General features: G+C 32.6%; 2 protein-coding genes across 8 annotated transcripts in view; one reads left to right on the top strand and one right to left on the bottom strand.

Moving 5' to 3' along the window:
- The window catches only part of DOCK7 (dedicator of cytokinesis 7), a 155418-nt gene that overhangs the window by 84478 nt on the left and 48769 nt on the right, over positions 1-22171 (bottom strand). For all 7 annotated transcript variants that reach the window (XM_087820488.1, XM_087820487.1, XM_087820486.1 and 4 more), the window contains one exon: positions 2640-2757. In XM_087820488.1, coding sequence (XP_087676614.1) covers positions 2640-2757 — 118 coding nt within the window. The remainder of the gene's footprint in view (positions 1-2639; positions 2758-22171) is intronic.
- Positions 12903-21188, top strand: ANGPTL3 (angiopoietin like 3). The gene is made up of 8 exons (XM_087820492.1): positions 12903-13400; positions 14055-14165; positions 16461-16575; positions 17748-17861; positions 18283-18378; positions 18748-18782; positions 20266-20569; positions 20954-21188. The coding sequence occupies exons 1-8, from the start codon at positions 12903-12905 to the stop codon at positions 21136-21138; spliced, it is 1458 nt and encodes a 485-aa protein (XP_087676618.1). The 3' UTR covers positions 21139-21188.

A 22171-nucleotide genomic window follows, 5' to 3' on the forward strand; every position in this document is an offset into this window, starting at 1 on the left:
ACATATGTATTTTTTAAAAATCCACCACATTAAAAAAAATACAATACTTTTGGAGATGGTTTAGCAGTGAAATAATACAGTCTTATATATCTGCCTCTTGAATTCTAACAGCAAGTGGTGGTTAATTAGAGCAGCTGATTAGATCAATGGCTCAATGATGTCACTGTCATAGCTGATTCCAATGGAGACAGTTCGGCTTCCAATGGAGACAGTTCGGCTTGCAGTCTATCTAGCCATAGACTGAACTCTCAAGTCTGGCCAGCAATCTCTACGTATGCATGAACAGGTATGCAGTCATGTCAGCACACTTCCATCAACACAACTGGTAAAACAACTCAAAGTTTATTCCTTATACAAAGGGATTCATTGGCACCATAACAAAAGAAAAAGAACAGATTAACAGGTATTGTGTCTCTTTTTGCAGTATCTCAAGCAGGTCCTTTTATTTTACGGGTATGTAAAGTGTAGTAATTCTGATTCTCCTCGATAACTCCAATTTCATCAATTTGCTAAGAATACTTTACTATGTTTTTATAAAAGGTTGTTCCAGTGCCAGAATTAGTTTATGGTTTATCATATAGACATTATATGATCAAAAAGTTATCTTAGTCCTTTTTTAAAAAAATAAGCAAACAAAATGTGTCCTGTTTATACACTCTTTCAAACCAACCACTCACATAAACAAAAGCATTATATTTTCATATTGTTAATAATACACAAATAAAGGAATGCAGTACCTTTTTTCAGCTCTGAGAAGCTATCATTTTTCACAAAGTAACTCATTTGTTTTCATAACATGAATGACATACAGTGGAAAGTATTCCTTTTTTGACCATTTGACATGTATTTTTAATCATTTATCAATATGAACTGAATATCAAATATGCGCCAAGCACTAAGAAAGGCATTAAGATATAAATATGAGTAAGACATGGTTGGTCCCTGCCCTCAAGGAGCTCCCAGTCTAGTGGACATGATGAAAAAATAAACATATAATCATAAAGTGATAAGGCCCATAACAAAGTGAGAAGATGCTATGATAGCACCAAAAGAGGGAGTGGTCTAACTGCAATGTGGATGGATGCAGCTAGGGCTCTGTAGAGGGGGCCATATAGACGGTAAGACAAGGAAGAATTTGTTAGGCAAACAATGAAACAGATTATTTTACACATATTACATTTGTTATAAACTCAAATTCAAATGGCAATTCACATATAAGATAACAAAGCATCTATTTTCACAATCCAGTATCTTTTTATTATTAACTAAGTATATTCATTCCTTCAGCAGAAATAAAGAGCTAGTAAAAAACATGAAATGCTAATTTGAATCTCAAAAATAAATTCTACATATTCAACAAATATTTATTCAAAATGTTTTATATGCAAGGATCTGAAACAGCTGCCATAGAATACAAAGATGAATAATTTGTGCTTGCTGCTATCAAGATCTAAAAATGCCGATGAAATTGAGGCAATAGAGAAGAGAATATACAGCTTTCTTAGTTAGAAGGAAATCAGAACTCGATTCAAATGACTGACACCAAAGGCTAAAATAAAACTGTTAACAATGCACCTATTCTTAGCTCATTTGCATTCCACTAGGGTTATCAGAAGCTGAACATCTACAGTGACAGTTATGCTCTTATTCTATACGTTACTAACTTCAAGTTGAGCCAAAAATCTACTTACATGGAACTTGTATTTATTAGTGTCCCACAAATACTAAATCATAATTTGGTCAGCTTCCCCAGTCTGGCCTCAATCTACTATTTCTGATTTACCTTCCATTGTTCTGGCTCAATGGCAACTCACCACTGTACCTCTGCTGAAGGACATTCTCCAACTGAATTGTGTTTCTACCCTCACCATCTAGACCTACTGCCATTTAACATTTTCACCACCTTTATGGCATTCTCTTCTACCATTGAACACCAATGCCTTTGAATCTCTATGTCAATTTTCTATAATTAGCACATGCCTTGGTTCTCAATACTGGCTGCAAAATGTAATCCTTAGGGGAGATTGTAAAATACTGATACCTGCCTGGTTCCTATACCCAGAGATTATAATTTAATTGGAATGAGATTCAGTCTGGGCACCAATATTTTTTAAAGTCCCCCAGGTAAGTGCCAACGTTGAAAGCTATTGCCAGAGTTTCTCAACAAAGATGGGAAGAACCACACATATTAGAATCACCTGGAGAGCATTTCAAACTATACCACAGCCCCTTACTTCCCACTCCCGTGCCTGGCCTTTCAGTCTAAAGGAGGAGAATCAAAATCCAGATGCCAAGACAGAGGAAAGGTATCTGTGCTTTGTTATGAGTACCCTAGGTAATTCTGATCTGACCCTCTTTCGAAAGTCACTATTTTAGAATTTTATGTATTTGTCTTATATCCTCTAGGTTACAAGTCTTATTCATCTTTGTATCTCTGGGAGTGCCTTGTACATACCAAATCCTCAATAAATAAGACTTCAAGGAAATTTATTATTATCTGTACAGGAAGTAATGCAGTTAGAAATGTGGTTTACAAGATCACATTAATTTCCAGTTTAAAGCTACCAACCAAGTGATACCAAAAAAGTGTCTATTTGAACTATATATGAAGAATAGGAAAAGTAAAGAAAATTTCTTACCGGCATGGCATTGCTCGGATCCTCCCCATACATAAACTGGACTTTCACTGTTATATTTCTGGCAGAACCTTGACGATTGGCAAAATTGAGACTCTGAGGGTATATGTAGAGAAGATTTCTGTGAAGGCAATAGTATACACGATAGTAAATACATATCTAAAAACACTGTCACTACATGTCACAAAAGAGACTGATGAACAAATACTGAATTATTAAATTTGCTAATTATTAATACTATGCTAAGTATCTTCATATACAATGCTTTATTTGATCCTTAGAGCAATCATCCAAAGAGATATACTCCAATTTTGGAGATGAACTGAGGCCCAGAAAAGTTAAGTAAGTTTCATATACAACCAAGTATGTGGCAGAGCTGAAATGAGAATAGAGGTCAGTCAGACTTCCAAGCACATGTTCTTTCCTCTACACGAGGCTTTTGGGAAATGGGTACAGACTGAAACATTATTAAGAAATTCAAAGACAGTTCTAATATTCTCTTAGTTTCTCCACACAGATATAAATAGGATGACACTTATAAACACGGCTTTTGTATAAATGTGATCAAGAATTTAAGAGGTATAATATTCCACATTATTGGTCAAAAACATATGACAATATGGTAAGTATAATGAATAGTAGTATTAGGTAGTTACTATGAGACAATCACGTATTACTCTGCATTTGACTTCATGTCCAGTTTATGATCTTGCATCTTACACAACTTTAATAGTCCCCGCTGCAAACAGAGGAGAAATAATTCAATAATTCAACACAGAGGAGATATAATTCACCAAAGAGCTAAAAAAAAAGAATTAGAGTTACTTTAGCTGAAGTCTAGTGTTGACAGCTGATAAACAAAACTTCAAGTATAGTAATAATATAATATAATAATATAATAACTGCTAGGACAATGAAAATAGGTCTAAATTTTCTGGAAGGAGGTAGGGCAGTATAGAAATTTGAAATGAAGACACCCTTTGATCCAACAAACCCACCTCTAGCCTAAGGAGAAAACTACACACTTGTACACAAATGGGTGTGTCCAAAGAAATCCACTACAACATTTTTGATAAAAGGACAGAATTACAAATAATTACAAATAAACACAATGTTCATCAGTAACTGGATTAATTACATTAATACTTATTAATAAATAGGAATAGTATGGAGTCCCCAGAATGACAATGTACAGTAGTACTTATTCATGTAGAAGGAGATATCCAGCATGTTGGATGAAAAAAAGCAGGTTCCAGAACAGGACATAGAGTGGCATTATCCTACTTGTAGAAATTGGGGGGGGAGGGGAGGTTAAAGGAATGAGTAAAAAGGATATTTCTGAAATATTCATAGTGGTTAATAGTGATGGCTCTAGTTTCTTTTTTATAATTTTGTTTGAATTTTTTTTACAGTGAGAACATATGATCTTTATAATTAGAAAAAGCAATAAAGTAATTTCCATGGTGGGAGGATGGGTGTGTATGACAAGCATACAATCTGAAAATCACTAAAGAAATGAAGAAGTCAGTTGTACTCAAAATAGTCAAAAGCACCCTGGCCAGGTGGCTCAGTTGGTTGGAGCATCGTCCTGTACACCAAAAGGTTCAGAGTTTGATTCCTGGTCAGGGCACATACCCAGGTTTCCAGTTTGATCCCTGGTTGGGGTAGTCAATCGATGTTTCTCTCCCTTTTATTGATGTTTCTCTTCCCCCCTCCTCCCCCGCCCTAAAAAAAATCAATGAAAACATATCCTGGGGTGAGGATTTTAAAAAAAAGAATCAAAAGTACAAACGGCAAATATGGAAAGGTTATGATTGGTTGGTTTCCTAATAAAAGAACTAAAAAGCAAAGACAACTATGGCTGACTAACCACTGAAGTCATCAAAACAATTTGTATAGGAAATACTGATTCTGCACCAGGAAATAAAGAAAGATTAAGGAGCCCTCCTCTGGTCTTGAGGAACACAGTCTGATGGGAAGAAATACCTATAAACAGACCATTTCAAAACAACATAGTATTGTGAGAGGTACACAGAAGCCGTGGGAAAAAGAAATAGTTGACTGCGGGGAACTCTTTCCATCTTCTACCTTTACAATACATATTTTTTAAGAAATTGGATAACTTTTGTGTCGATTTTTCCAGAGGCTATATTATATTGATTATATTCCAGTAGTGACATATAACAAGTTCCTCTGTGTTTTCTGTAAATTGAGAGTTGGATCTAGAGCCTTGGTCATATTTAGGTTCAAACTTTTTTGGCAAGATGACCTCATAAATGCTACTATGTCCTTCTATCAGGAAGAAAATGTTTGGTTGTTGTTTCTCTTTTTGTGCAATTAGTAGACAATGTTGATCAATGTCTAAATCCATTAACTAATTACAGGCTGCCAAAAGGTAATATTCTGTCATTCCTTCTTTACACAGTGGCTGGAACATCTCTACGAAGAGTACTTTTTCCTCATCTACTATTTCCTTAGCCAGTGAGCCATCATATGTAAGGCAGGAATAAATGCTTGGTTATTTTCCATTATTTGCCAGTTTTCAAAATAATCAGTTGTGGATTACAATCCTCTAAAAGGGATCAATGAAGTATTTTTTAGTGTCACTTATAAACTCATGAAGCATACATATTAATCAATAGGTTTCAATACATTGGAGTTATTATCTTTATTGGTGTTCAAATTGTCCCATCTTTGGCAAATAAAAAAGCCAATTCAAACTGGCTCCTGAATCCTTTGGATTCAGTCCTAACAGTTTTTGATGACTTCTTGCCATCTGTTATGACAAGATATTCCAGGCTCTCCTTGTACACCTTCTCCCCAGACCTGGAATCAGCTATTTCTCCAAGGAGCTACAGCTCTTTAAATGACAAATGTATTTCCAAGCCACGGTCTGGACTCTCACTGTGGGTTACCCATTGTTTCTAGGCTATTAAAGTATAAAAAGTTAGGGGTAAATGCTTTTTACATAAAATACATCCTGAATTCATATGGACATTTCAAATTCAAGATTATAAGATTTTTAGTTAATCTTTTTAATCTTGCATCTAAATATCACTTTTTCCCATGCTAAGAATCATTTTCAAGGACCTTAACTATGAGAAAATTAGAATATCACATAATTACTCATATGTGTTATTCCCAGACTGGAGTCTAAGGAACTCCAAGATTATTTGGTCAGCCAGAGGAGGAAGATTGAGAAGGCACCCACAGTGCAGTGAGATGGAGGCCAAGGAAAAAATATATAAAAATTAAATAATTAAGTGTCAAATGCTACTCGGGGGCCAAATGAGGGAAGAATTCAAAACTGTCAGTTGGATTGAAAAACATGAAAGTCACTGATAATCTCAGGCTGAAAACAGATAAAGCAGGTTCAAGAGCAAGTAAGAGGTAAGAAAATGAAATAAGTAAAATTCTGAAAAGTTTGGCTGTGAAGGGGAGAAAGATAATGCAATAGTTGGAGACAGAATATAGGAATTTGGGGAGTTTTTTTAAGGTTGGAAAGCTCTAAGTTTGATTAAACCCTAATGAGAAGAACCCAGTTGAGCCTGTTCGAATACACCAGAACAAGAACATAAAATTCCTGAAAGGGTGGGAGAGAACAGGAATACAGGGCACATAATAGACTAGCCTTAATTATGTTTCTAATTCCTCCCTGTACTAAACATTCACTGAGTGTACAGGATGCTAGATACTGAGAAGACAATGACAAAAGACATGAAGTCCTTGACTTCATGGAACTCATGTTCCAGAGGTAGATCAAACAAATAAATAGTTATAATGTAGTACGATAAACGCCATGAACATAGAACATCACTGGAGCCCATCAGAACACTTGAGACTAAACAATCTACCCACAAATTTCCATGAGAAATTTCCAGGTAGGGTAGAAATGCAAAACACACAGAAAAGCAAAATACATCACGCTTTCCTCCACCCCCTGGAAAATCTCCCCATTGGGATTCCCACTGTCTCAGCTTTGTGGACATGGCCTTTCCCATTTTCAAGTCTCAGAAAGCCTTTCCCTTCCTTTCCCCTGCCATCACATCACTTTATTGCATTCCAGTGCTTTTCTTGTTTTTACCCTCACCCGAGGATATTTTTTCCACTGCTTTTCAGGGACTGGAAACAGGAGAGAGGGAGTGAGAGAGCAAAACATCGATGTGAAAGAGACATATCAATTGGTTGCTTCCCATTTGTGCGCCGACCGGGGCCAGGGATTGAGCCTGCAACTGGGGTACATGCCCTTGGCCGGAATTGAACCCAGGACCCTTCAGTCCGCAGGCTGACACTCTAACCACGAAGCCAAACAGGCTAGGGCTTCATTACAACTCTTAAAGAATCTGAACAAGAAATTTATCTTGTTGATTTATTTCTTGTTTATATATCTCCTTTAATAGAGCCTAAACTCCAGGAGGGCAAGGACCTTATCTATCGAGTTAATGGCTAGATTCACAATGCCTAAAATAGTGTCTTGTGTTGAATGAATGAATAGTACAGAATGTATACGAATATTTAGTTAACACTTCTGTTTGGTTCCTGGTTAAATGGGAATTAACTGAACACTATATATAAGCTATGCTTGCTTTCCAATATAAGCAATACATTTTTTCTTTTTTAAAAAAATTTATCTTTATAGTTGAAAGTATTACAAATGTCCCCTCCTTTTTCCCCTCATTGACCCCTTCTACCCCACACCCACCCGCCTAACCCAGGCCTGCATCACACTACTGTCTGTGTCCATGAGTTAAGCAATACATTTTTAAAAATTAATTAATTAATTTATTTATTTATTTTTAAATATATCCTTATTGATTTCAGAGAGAGGAAAGGAGAGGGAGAGAGAGAGAGAGACAGAAACATCAATGATGAGAGAGTCATTGATCGGCTGCAGCCCACAACCTGCGCATGTGCCCTGACCGGAAATCGAACCCTGATCGCCTGGATCCTAGGTCAATGCTCAACCACTGAGCCACGCCCGGCCAGGCAGCAATACATTTTTAAATTGAACTTGTCTCTGAAGGTGAAAGGCATGCAACTGGATCCAGATTCTTTTCCACTGGACTAGTAACTCCACTAATAAACTCCCACACAATCCTAGTAAGTCTTTACCTTGTATTTATGATACTCCTTCAGAGAAACTTCAGATCATTAGGGAGAAGGTAGATTAATAAAAAGTGTTGAGATAGCTAACTAACCATTTAGGGGGGAAAGCTGAATTCATACTTTACCAAACCCTCCTCAAAATAAATTCCAGATTAATCAAAGGTTTAAATAATAAAAATAAAACTATGAAAGTACTAGAAAAGTTTTAAAGACCATATTTTATAGGTGAGGAAGACAATATTGGGCATGAGCCACAAAAACCATAAAAGACAAATTTTAAAGCCTCTACAGAGCAGGTAGTACCATAAACATAGAAGGAAAACAAATGAAAAACAGGAAAAACGCTGTTTGTTACATATCTGACAAAGAGTTCAAAATATGTAAATAATTCCTAAAATAGGAACAGGTAAACAAAAAAGAAGGGAGGGAGTTTGACAGGAGTACTTTCATACTCACATAATTCACAAACAGAGCAAAATAGATGGCCAACAAAATAAACTAGATATATTTGCCTATTATATTTACTGATTTTTTTTTTTTTTTTTTGGTCTTTCTCATTCAAAGCATTGGTAAAAATTCATGGGAAAGAGGAACTCTCATATACTCTTGGTAGGGATGTAAACGGCAAAATCCCTCTGAAGGATATCTGCCAAGAGAAATCCTAATTTAAAAGTCTACATCTATAAATTTATCATGTGAAAATATTTATACATACATATAAAGACATTTTCTATGCATATTGTTTGTAATTAGAAAACTGAAAACAACTTAAATGATCATTGATGGGGTTGATTAATTAAGGCACATTCATATAATAATAAAAGATTGTGCAGCCACTAAAAAGAACATGGTAAATCTATCCACAATCATATGAAAATAAATTTTAAAATATTAAGGCCTTGAATTGATTTATATAGACAGTATAACATAAGCTATATATAACACAGTCCCATTTGTGTTTTAAAAATATTATGTTTAGGTAATCACCCAAATAGTTAATAGAAGTAAGGATTTTTATTTTTTACAGGTTTTTTAAATATCTGAGTTTCCACAGTAAGTATTTTCAATATAAAACATTTAACATTTATTAACAGTGAACATGAAAGCAAGATTAAGATAAATAAAATGATTCCTGGAAAGGTTACTCATCTTCTGGATCTGCACTGTCCAATAAAATAGTCTAGTGAGACTATCAAGCACTTGATGTGTGCCTGTTCTGAGATATGCTGGAAGATAAAATATACACCAGACTTAGTGTCTATTTGGAGGACTTAGCATGAAAAAAGAATCTAAAATACCTAATTAGTGTTTTTATAATGATCACATGAAGTAACTGATATATTGGGTTAAATAAAATAAACTATTAAAATTGATTTCACTTGTTTCTCTTCAGCTTTTTTACATACATAATTCACTATATTTCCAATGGACAATGCCATTCTGAACAAAAAAGGAAACAGGAGCTCATGAGTTACTCTGGCATTATTCTTTAGTTAACATAAACATTTCTATTTATAAATGTGTTTTTCTCAGTTACTTTCAGGATCTTTCTACCAAATATATTAATTCAAAAACAAATGATCACAGTTAAAAAGGGAGAAATGAAAAGTATATTACATTCAAAAGATCCAAAATGCCTTGTTAAGTTTTATTTGGAAGGTGTATCCCCAAAAGATTGCACAACCTGGGGGAGGGTAAGGGACTTTGCTTTGCTTGGAATTCAAACAAGACTTCTAAATGTCCTCGATTTCTATGCTGCTAAAAATTTTGTGTATTAGCTCTCAGAAACTAGGAATTTTTAGATTAGAGTCTAATTTTGTTTATTTTCTTTGGCATAAAATTTTTAAATTTTTATTATTTTCTTTGGCATAAAATTTTTAAATTTTTATTAACATTACTGGTTATATTTGATCAGGGCTCTATTTAAATAGTCACAAGTTCAAACAAAGATTATATTCTTCCTTTAGTAATGTGTACTCAGGACGCACTGAAAGGTAAATATAAAATTACCACTTTCATCACGTTTCCCACATTGACACTCTTACACAGTTTGTAAGTAGGCAAATTATTTAATTATTTTCAATAACATGTCAAACTACTATTAAAAAATTATCCAAATATTTCTACCAAGAGACAATATACTATAAACCAAGAATACGTGACCTTGCCTCCAATCTACCTATTAGTGTTACAAGTGAGGAAAAAAGTGTATAAATTGTGCAAATGGAAGAAAATTCCTTCACACAGCCTCTCTTTGGTATTAATGTCCAGGTACTTTCATGCGGTGGAAGGGCCTACTTCTCAAATTCCTTTCTCTAAAAAGAACCTCCTATATCAAAAAGGGGTGAACATCTGCCATATGTAAAATATATGGAAAACTCTCATGTTATGACTTAATCATTCTCTTATTAGTTCAGTAAATATTTATTGTTTCTCCAGCAAGTAAGGCATTGTACTAACGTGCTATAAGGGATATAAATTAAAAACAGATATAGATCTTGCCAATAAACAGCTTATAGTACAAGAGAGATGAGAAGTTGGCCCATCTCAATTCCCTCTCAGCTAGAAAGTGGGTAAAATATCAGGGTCAACAGTTTTAGGCCAGAAAAGTAGACAGTTTAGTTAAGAGCAGTTTCGAAATATGCCCTTCATGACCAATGATGACAACACTAACTTTTCCCTTTAAAAAAAAGAGGGAGAAAAATTCAAATTTCTTCACTAGTTCAACACACGCTTTTATAATTCCCTAATGTACCACTAGTAAGGGTAAGATGAATATAAAGTATAAGGAAAATTTATTTTCCTCTTCATTAGTGGAAATATTTGTATATTTTTATTTACTTGCATTCTTCATTTCTCTTAACAGAAGTATTTACATGATTCTTTATTAGATACTTAGAAAAAGTATACACAGGCTAAACAAAAGACGTAATTCTTTGTACTACTAAAGTCCAAGAGAACAAAACTCAGAAAACCTAGATTCTAGCGAAATTTCCCAACTTAATGCCTTCATAACCTGAGATTAGATAATTAACAATAAAATAATACAGTATATACATAAATGCATTGATTGTTTCAAATTATCAAAAAAGCTAATATATAATGCTGTGTAATGTTTACTAAACACCAGGTAGTGTTCTAAGTTCTTTAAAAAGATTAATTTTTAATCTTTATACAATCCAATGAAGTAGGTATTAACTTTACTTGACAGACAAGAAAACAGAGATAAGAAAAACCTAAGTAATTTGACCAAGAGTCACACAGCTGAGGAACAGCAGAGCATTCCAACTCAGCCAGTCTCTTTCCATAATCATACTCAACCACTAGAGCCCTTAATTCTAAATCATCAAAAGAAAGGGTCTCTATTTTATATACCAGGAAGAGGCATTCTAAGAGTAGAAATTTTGTTAAGTGTTATTTGACAATTTACAATTTAAAATGAAATTCATTTTATTAAAGCTTTTCCCTTTGTTAAAAAAAAAAGGCTATTAACTTTGTGCAAAATTTCTTTTAGATAGGGCTAATTTTACAGACACACAAAGGTTAAAAATCATTTCACTGAAGTGATATAATAATTAACATTCTGAATACTTCCCACTTGCCAGACACTGTCCTAATGCTTTACACATATTACTTCTTTTAATTCTCATGATCCTATAAAGTATGTACTATATGTAACTACCCAATTTACAGTTGAGGAGACTGAGGTATGGAAGGTTAAGTAACTTGTAAACACTGGTAAGCAAGAGCTGGCTTTTGGACCCAGATCACAGTCTGATTCCAGAACCCAGACTTTTAACAACTTTACTATATTAATTTGTCAAGATAAGGAATTCTTAAAGGATTTGTTATTTTCTCAAAAAGTTCTTCATATATATATATATATATATATATATATATATACATATACATATACATATACATATATATATATTTAAATTGATTTCAGAGAGAGGAAGGTAGAGGGAGAGAGAGATAGAATCATCAATGATGAGGAGAGTCATTGATCGGTTGCCTACCCCTCTGGGGATCGAGCCAGCAACCCAGGCATGTGCCCTGACCAAGAATCGAACCTCGATCTCCTGGATCGTAGGTTGATGCTCAATCGCTGAGCCACGCCAGTCGGGCTCAAAAAGTTCTTAATGTGAACACTCAAGAAGAAGAATCACATAATTTAACCAAAGTATTAAATATTTTTCCTTTTAACCCTAAGTTAGAAGAAGCACAGTGGAACATTAATTTTTAAACATACTACTAATTTTTTGGTTTTGTTGAATTTATATTATCAAAATTGTTACCAGGCTCACAAACTTTGAGAAAATTTATAATGGGAAAATCATTTTTAACACTGGAAGTATTTAATTATGGTTTGACCTTAGAAGACCACAATCTATTGGTCTTTTAGTGGGTAGATAGAAAACAGGCTAGAACATAGATACAAAATATAATAGAGAAAAGGGATGAAATGCCATTTAATGTATGGGATTTTGTGATAATATACAAATATGTATGGTTAAGACAGATCTTTGAAGCAAATATATGTATACTAAATAATTATAGTGACAAATAACAAGAAATATATAATCATATGTTAGCTTACACAAAGTACCATGGGAGTACAGCATTGAGAACCATAAATACCACCCAAAAACATGGAGGAAGGCTCCACAGAGAAGGCATTTATTTTTTGGGACAGGTCACCGTTGCCATAAAAACTAAAATACAATTTTAGAAATTCATACTTAATTCATTAATTTTTCTCAACTTTAATGATGAATTTACCAGTCAAAAGAGTGTGGTGTTTACTTTTAAATCTCTAAAAATCATGACTAATTAAAATGAGCTTTTAAAAACAGGTAGATCTCATAACACCGAAAATGCAATTTATAATATAGCAAAACTAAATACAGTAACAATTTAGAATGACCTATTAAGTCAGTTGTTCATTTCTTTGATTTCACTTAGTATTGATCTAACTCGTGTGGAAGGTTACATTAGGACAAGTTTACACAGCTTAATGATTAACTATATTCACCTGCCAACCTTACCGTTCATGTGGCAAACAGTGGTATATATAGAGTTTAGAAATCTAGGTCTGCTTACAAGAGAAATCTTGTCCAAAATTCATTGATTCATTGAAATTTAATAATTAAGATAAAAATGTATACGATTAAGCTTTTTCTTTTCATTGTTCCTCTAGTTATTTCTTCCAGAATTGACCAAGACTATTTTTCATCACTTGATTCTATACCTTCTCAGACAAAATCAAGATTTGCTATGTTAGATGATGTAAAAATTCTAGCCAATGGCCTTCTTCAGTTAGGACATGGTCTTAAAGACTTTGTCCATAAGACTAAGGGCCAAATTAATGACATATTTGAAAAACTCAACATATTTGATCAGTCCTTTTATGATCTATCACTGCAAACTAATGAAATCAAAGAAGAAGAAAAGAAACTTAGAACTACTACCTCCAAACTACAAGTCAAAAATGAGGAAGTCAAGAATATGTCACTTGAACTCAACTCGAAACTTGAAAACGTCCTAGAAGAAAAATTTCTACTTCAACAAAAAGTGAGGTATTTGGAAGAGCAATTAACCAATTTAATTAAAAATCAACCTGAAATTCAGGAACACCCAGAAGTAACTTCACTTAAAGTAAGTAGAAACCAAAAAGTGTTTATTATCATGTTTCAATGTGGATCTTTTTTTAAAAAAATTTTATGATAAGCTACTTTAAATACTTTGTTGCACAGTTGAAATACTCTAATTTTTTTTCCAAGTAAAAAAAAAGCCTCCAGGAAATAAAATTTTCCATTATAATTTTAAGTTAGTTTTTGTTTCCTATTATTATATATAAAAACAACTAACCTTCACATTTCAGATGAAAATTACAACTCCGTTAAATAAAATGTAGAACACAGTATTGCACATTATTGGAGGCAACTAAAATGTTAAAGGAATATAACTTGAAACTATTCTTCCATGTTTAAAATAAAAGTAACACAGTAAATGGTAAAGATTTATTCCTACTAAAATACAGGGTTTTGTGTTTTGTTTTTCGTTTAACTAAAGCAGTTTAAAGTTCAGGAAATCAGATTTTAGAGATGGTACATTTTAAATAAAACATAAAAACAAAAGTATGTACTATCTGAAAGAAGCATACAAGAGAAAAATAATTACCAATATTCATTTTTCTAATCTATTAGCTTTAAAAAATTAGACTGTGATGGTGTTATAGGAAATTTTTTAAAAGTCTAAGTCTAATTAAAGAAGTAAGAAACTTCTAACCAACCTATAACCTATGACCAGACTTTTGTAGAACAGCAAGATAACAGCATCAGAGATCTTCTCCAGACCGTGGAAGAACAATACAGACAATTAAACCAACAGCATAGTCAAATAAAAGAAATAGAAAATCAGGTAAGTATTTTAATGGTATAGCCAATCTTTTACATAAACTTTAGGTGTATGAAAACACTGAACCCTAAAATTATTTCAAATAATTGTAGCTGAAGAGTCAGTAAAAGGATCACATCAGCATAACTGTTACGCTTTGCAGGCTCTGAAACTGATAAACTTACCAGGGTTTGACTCTTGACTCTAAGACTTCTGTGTGACCTTGAATAAATTACTTAACCCCGCTGTCTCTCATTTTCCTCACTTACTCTATGAAGATAATAAGAAACTATCTTATAGGATTGTTGTGAGAAAAAAGAATTAATTCATGTGAAGGATATCCTCAATAAAGCAGCCAAAGTGATTATTAAAATTTAAACTAGATTACATCTCTCTTTGTTCAGAGCCCTACAGTGGCTTCTCATCTCACTCCTATTGGCCTGTAAGACCCCAGATGAGCCTTTATTATCTCACTGACTTCATCTCCTCTACTTTTCGCAGTTACTGAAAAACATCAAACATGCTGCCATCTCAGGGCCTCTGCCTTGCTGTTTTGGATCTGGAATGCTCTTCTCCCTGATTCTGCATGGCTCACTCATTTCCTTTAGGTCTTTCTCAAATATAGAATTCTCAATGAAGTCTTCTCAGGTCACTTAAAAATTAGATTCCCCTATTCCCATCCTTGAAATCTGCTACTTCCTTCATTACTTTTTTTCCTTAGCATTTACCTCTATTTAACATAATATACATTTTAGTTATTTATTTTGTCTGTCCCTGCACTAGTATGTAAGCTCCACGAGTACAGGGATTTTCTTCCATTTTTAAAATTGCTGTTGTCCCCAGAATATAGCACACTGTCTGACACTTAATAGGCACTTAATAAATATATGCTGAATTAATAAAAAGTCAAAAAAACTTGCTATCATTATTATTATCAGAACCGTGTACCTGATAATTAAGTTTAATTCCCAACAATAAAGTTAATCTACAATGTAAACAACTGGCTTGGTGAGGAAGATGCCTGTTTAGAAAAAAGCTGTCAGAATCTAAGCATTCCAATATATAATACCACAGTTCAAAATATTAATTAATAATACTATTACACAGTCATTCAAGAGGGTTCCAAAAATAACACAGATTTGGAGAAACTGATTTAAAAAAATAGTCGCCAAGAATTATAAAACAAGTATTATTACCAATTTCCAGTAAACAAACATATTACAATGATTCAGTAGTTTTAGTAGGTTATTTTTGCTAATTTGTGAATCATAATTTAGTAGGTTATTTTTGCTAATTGTCCAAAATTTTTTTGCCAAGCAGTTTTGATTTCCATAATTTCATTCTTGTTTTACATTATTTTTAAATTCATTTTCCTATCTTTTATTATGATTAGATGAACCTGCTCACAAACGTAAAATGTCATTATTATAAAAAAAATACATCTAATAATAGAATATATGAAGAATTCAAACAATAAATTTCTGAGTTGGCGGAAGCCTTAGGTCATCTGATCCAACTTCATCAAGTTTAAGTGAAGAACCCAAAACTCTAAAAATTTAAGTGACCGTAAGATCACATAGTTACTTAGTAGAAAAGACTGATATCCAATAAGTGAACTTTACAGATCCTTATGAATTAGGTCCTAGGAAATGCCACTTATGCTGACATCATACAACTCATACTAATAACACAGATATTACAAACATACTCTGCTTTTCCCAGGCAACCAATAAGAAAAACTATCAGCCAATAAATTGCAAACCTGGCACACTTTAAATAAACTGTTCTTGCTAAACAAACAATGAAATATTGAACATACTAAAAGTAAATAAACCTGCCAATTTGTTACCTTTACTGATATGTTTACATTTCAAAAACTATCAAGAAAGTAGCCTTGTTCAAATTATATGTTATGCCTTTATGGCAGGTCTGAGAAACAATAAGACCTACAATTGAGAATTTTTAAATTTAAAATCTGCCTTGCTATTAAATACAATATGTATTCTATTCATATAAATAAATAGACTATATTATAATATTTACACAAAGTCTCTGCCTTTGGCCTTGATGTTTTTAAAATAATTTGTTTCTTTGCCTTTCTCTATTTTTGAACTCATTAAACGATGTCAGTGATTAAATATCTTGAGAACAGATCATCTGTACAATCTGTAGAGCATTGTTTATCCCTCTTAAAAATCAAAAGTAGTAACACATAATGAACTAAAAGATGCATACAAGTTGTACTTTTAATATCCTCACTCAGATTCCAATTGTATATTCAGTATCATTTTTAAAAGTAGATTTATATTCTTTTATCAGTTAAGAAGAACTGGTATTCAAGAATCCACAGAAAATTCTCTTTCTTCAAGACCAAGAGCACCCAGAACTACTCCCTCTCTGCATTTAAATGAAACAAACAATGTAGAACATGATGGTAAGATAATTTGGGTTCCTATTATCAAATTCTTCTTCCATCAAAAAAAATCCCTTTTCTCATGGCCTGAAAGCCACCCTAAATTGGATTGTGGTGGGGTATTTTTTAACCCTATAAAACACATTCTTAAGATAATCGGGGATATGTGAAAAAAGACTTGATATTAGATAATATGGAATTATTAATTCTCTTAGATGTAATACTGGTACTGTAGTCATGTAAGAGAATAATCTCATGTTTAAGAGATGCATGCTTAAATATCTAAGGGTTAATGTCATGATGCTTGCAAATTACTTTCAAACAGCACAGCAAAATATGTACTTGTATATATGTGTGTTTATAAAGCAAATATGGCAAAATGTTAACAATTGTTGAATATGAATGGAAAGATTATGGTGTTCTCCCCAATGTTTCTACTTTCCATTTGCATGAAAATTTTCATAAGAAAAACAAAAAGATGGAGGAACCAAGTCTCCAATCCCAACCAAACTTAAACGAAACGATACACTTTCAAAACACTTTTTTTTAATGTAATTCATACAGAAAAAAAAGTCTCTATTAGTTTCCTCCATGTATGCTAACTCGTCTACATACATCCATGACACCTTCTATGAGCCAAACATTATACTGTCTTATATGTGGTATTTTATTTATATTCTTCCTATATCTAGCAAAAAAGTGTTTAAAATTCTCATTTTGTCACTTTTCTTAAAAAAACAATTTGCTCGCCCAGCCTGTGTGGCTCAGTGGTTGAGCATCACACCACAGACCAGGCAGTCACGGTTGGATTCCCAGTCAGGGCACATGCCCGGGTTTTGGGCGCAATCCCGTGGGAGGCGTGCAGGAGGCAGCTGATCAATGATTCTCTCATCATTGATGTCGCTATCTCTCTCTCCCTCTCCCTTCCTCTCTCTGAAATCAATAAAAACATATGTTTTTTAAAAATCTGCTTGGTAATAACTATTTTGATATTCTTTGCATAATATGCCATATAATAAAAATGCTTTAGCATAAAGTACTTTGTCAGTAATACATTAATTTCAGTAATACATTACTGAAAAAGGCTCAAGGCTATATTTACTATAATTCTATAAAATGTCAAGTAAAATCTCAAACTCTAAAATATCATTCTTATTACTATATCTTATGTAATAACATTTTGTTGATTCTAGACATTCCTGCTGATTGTACCACCATTTATAACAAAGGTGAACACACAAGTGGCATCTATTCTATTAAACCCAGCGGCTCTCAAGTTTTTAATGTCTACTGTGATGTTAAATCAGGTAAAACTAGCCTATGAAGAAAATGGACAGTAGTTAGTACAGGTTACCTACTACCTAGTTAGTAAGACTGATCCTGTTATCTTTATTCTGAATATATATCAAATGAAATATATATAACATGAGTAGTAGTTACACAGATCTAGTACTTACATTTGTCTTTTTTATGTTTTTAATCACGCATATATTCAATATTCTCCATCTTTTTCCATAAAATAATCTGAAATGACTGTCAATGTTTATTAAGACAAATTCATTAGCTGTCCTTTACTTAACTTCTTGGGACCATAATAAATGTTATTATCATAACATTAATAGTTATCTTACACAGCCACCAGTTAAAAACCAAACCAAGTAACAGTATTTTGTTACATCTGTCAGCAACAATCTACTAAAAATGCACACTTTGGTTCACTATATTCAGGTAGTTCATGGACATTAATTCAACAACGAATAGATGGATCACAAAACTTCAATGAAACTTGGGAAAACTACAGACATGGTTTTGGGCAGCTCAATGGTAAGGTGACTTCATAATCATTCATTTACTTGTTAAAAATATTTATTTATTATGACCTGGGCATTAGGAATACAACAATGAATGAGAACAGTGCCAGCCTTCATAGGACTTATTAACAATAGTTACACATTTGTTAGTAATTACACTTATTATGTATTTATTTAAACTACACTATTCACAACTAGATGTCTGCTCTTAAGTATAAATATCATAATTAAATTTGATGGCTTCTAATTATCATAATTGTAATTATTAAAAAACAATTTTGATTAAGTGCTATGTACTTTGATACATAGTAAATGCTATGAATGAGCAACGAAGAAAACCATCCTTATCACTAGTCACTCTACTTTCTTATTAACATTTTAGATATCAATTATTTGGAGGCTGGAAGAGATAAAGCTGTCAGATGTACAGTATAAAACGTTTAGATTTCAATTATTTAAATATTATAAATGTATACTATAAGGTGTATGGTTTAAAAGAAATTAGTGAACTCAATAAAAATTATTATATTTTGATCACAGAATAAACAAGATAAAAAATAAAATTAGTAAAATAAAAATAAATAACAAGAGATTTAAAATTTAAAAAAACTATTATAGAATCCATGAATGGGGAACAAGTACACATTTATCAGGTGGAAAGCATTCATTATTTTATCAAATTTTTAAAAACTCAATACTGTTTGAGTATTAAAAATTTTTTGTATTCAAACTATCAGTTAAATCCCTAACTAAATGGTATATTCAGTAATATGTTTTGTAGTTTCAAATCTTCTAAGAGTGAATGAATCCCAAAATAAAAGGCTGGCAGTCAAGTTCAAAGAACTCACTTATTTCTGTAAGAAGGTAAAGCCATTTATAATGCATTCAAAAGTCTATACATGAGTAAGTCCCAATATGTGGTTCTGGTTCATGTCTTTAAATTTAGGTTTTCTTATAATAACCCACTGGATGCACATAGGAAATCAGTTTTGGTGCCAAATTTCTATTTCCCAAGTATGCAATTTTCCCTCCACTGGTGGTGGTTATTTATATGCTTGGTGTTGAAAAAGCCAACTATTCCTTGCTTCCTGGTTTCTAGTCATAAGCATAATTGATTGAACACTGTTGATAGCAATCTTAGTGTTTTTAGCCTGTTTTTGTCAGCCTTCCCATTAAATTACATTTGAGATTTTTAAAAAAGAAAGTAAGCCATTTGTACTTGCAATCCTTAAAATGAAGTCTCTTACGAATTCAATATCAACAGAAAATTTTGACTTTTTTCCTTAGATACTTTATTAAAAAGGATTGTGATCATTAAAAAAAGATCTACTTATATTTATGTTTTAATTCCAAATAAAAGTAATTTTTTTAATTATAGAGAAAAGTTATTAAAAATTATGCTTTTAAATTTTAAATGTTTTTAAATTTTTAGTTCCTTCTTTTTTTTCTACAAAGAAATATATATATAAAGCAAATATCAAAGGCCAAGACTATGTCTGAGGAAAATGACTGTTATTATCCAAGTCACTGGAAATATTTAACAAATCTCTGGATAGTATTTGGGTATTAATAAATAGCTGAGGGCAAAGCCAGTACATATAAGAACCTAGAAGTGAGAGAGTACTTTACCAATGATCAGACCTAAAAATGTCTATAATAGCCTAATATATTTAACCCATGAATATGTTTCATAATACCTATTTTAGAAAGGATAATCAGACTTAAGCAAGGCTATTAATATTTAACATTTTTTGTACCTGTAACTATCTTCAATAAAATTGTTTTAAAAAGAAATATTTTAAGAGGCTCTAAAATAACCAAGAAGTTTGAGACTAAAAAACTCATTTACTTACACTAGTAAAAGACCATCTCCAAAAAAAAGTCAGTACCTAATCTGCAGTTAACAATCCACAGATTTTTACAACTTTTCTTTTCAGGAGAATTTTGGTTGGGTCTAGAGAAGATATACTCCATAGTAAAGCAATCTAATTACATTTTACGAATTGAGCTAGAAGATTGGAAAGACACCAAGCATTACATTGAATATTCTTTTCACTTGGGAAATCATGAAACCAACTACAAACTACACCTAGTTGAGATTACTGGCAACGTCCCCAACGCACTCCCGGAAAACAAAGATTTGGTGTTTTCTACTTGGGATCACAAAGCAAAAGGACACTACAGCTGTCCAGAAGGTTATTCAGGTACCCTTTTCCTAAATATCAATACTTTGTTTTTCTGTTTAAACTATCTTCCCAAAGTGTTATCTGATATCTACAATGTAAATTCTTTAAAATATGAATCTCAAATAAACACTTTATATAGGTAAAAATATCTTAATATAAGTGTTAATTAACACATAATATTTTAATATAAGTGTTAATTCAACTTGTTTTTTAAAATTTAACCTTGCTCAGATATTTTATTTTGCTGGGGTAAATGAGATTTGTACAGATTATTTAAAATTAAGATACATGCATACAACACTGTCATATTTATAAGAAATGAAGATATACTGATGAGGAAATACAGGAACAGGAACTACATATGAGTTTCTATTCATTAAATTGCATATTTATCTTCTTTAGGAGGCTGGTGGTCGTACGATGTATGTGAGGAAAACAACCTAAATGGTAAATATAACAAGCCAAGAGCAAAAACTAGGCCAGAGAAGAGAAGAGGAATATGTTGGAAGTCTCAGAATGGAAGGTTATACTGTATCAAATCAACCAAAATGTTGATCCATCCAACAAGTTCAGAAAGCTCTGAATGAACTAAGGCAAATTAAAAAGCCAATAAATTAAGCATTAAAATCATCCCAAATTACTGTGGTTTAATAATCTGGTATTAAATCCCTAATAGAAGGCTTTAGAAAAAGATTACTGTTGATTTAAGATTAAACATATCATCATCATATCACCCAACAGAATATAATTTACCTTCTCAATCAAAGTCTTATGATATCATTTATTCATTCATTTTGTGATATGGAAATCAATTTTAGTTGGTCACAATCTAAATTTTAACCAATGGATGAATATTTAAATTACTTTTTTTAAATAAAAAACTTACAAAGGGACTTTTATTTTAAAAGCCATTATGTTGGTTACTTTCACAACTTCCCCAGTTAAAAAAGACTAGTTTACTTGCTAAAATTCTAAACTTCAATAAGTATAAAGGACTGATAATTATACAGTTCTTAAATGCTGTAATACTATTAATTTCAAAACTAAAATTCACTCAGTTCATAGTACATGTAAAAATCTATAGTATGAATTTTTTTTTAATATATATATATATTTTTTAATATATCTTTTATTGATTTCAGAGAGAGGAAAGGAGAGGGAGAGAGAGATAGAAACATCAATGATGAGAGAGTCATTGATCAAGCCCACAACCGGGCATGTGCCCTGACCGGGAATTGAACCCTGATCGCCTGGATCCTAGGTCGATGCTCAACCGCTGAGCCACGCCCGGCCGGGCTTTAATATATCTTTATTGATTTCAGAGAGGAAGGGAGAGAGAGAGAGAGACAGAAACATCACTGATGAGAGAGTCATTGACCGGTTGCCTCCTGCATGCCCCTGACTGGGGATCGAGCCCACAATCCGAGGATATGCCCTGACCGGGAATCGAACCGCGATATCCTGGATCCTAGGACGATGCTCAACCGCTGAGCCACACCCGGCTGGGTATAGTATGAATTTTAATACTGACGGTTTATTTTACTACAAAATAATCTGGAGAATTTAAATGTTTGGTATGCTTTATTTATGAAATGGGATGAAATACTATATTGAAATAGG

Source organism: Miniopterus natalensis, chromosome 9, assembly GCF_054644295.1.
Source record: "Miniopterus natalensis isolate mMinNat1 chromosome 9, mMinNat1.hap1, whole genome shotgun sequence".
NCBI classification, from domain to species: domain Eukaryota; kingdom Metazoa; phylum Chordata; class Mammalia; order Chiroptera; family Miniopteridae; genus Miniopterus; species Miniopterus natalensis.

Bases quoted from the DNA above. Each gene is read 5' to 3' on its own strand.
- ANGPTL3 (XM_087820492.1), top strand. From the start codon at position 12,903: ATGTATACGATTAAGCTTTTTCTTTTCATTGTTCCTCTAGTTATTTCT. The intron at 14,166-16,460 runs GTAAGTATTTTA...TTCTTTTATCAG, and splicing joins TAAAAGAAATAGAAAATCAG to TTAAGAAGAACTGGTATTCA. The intron at 18,783-20,265 runs GTCAGATGTACA...CCTAATCTGCAG, and splicing joins AGGCTGGAAGAGATAAAGCT to TTAACAATCCACAGATTTTT.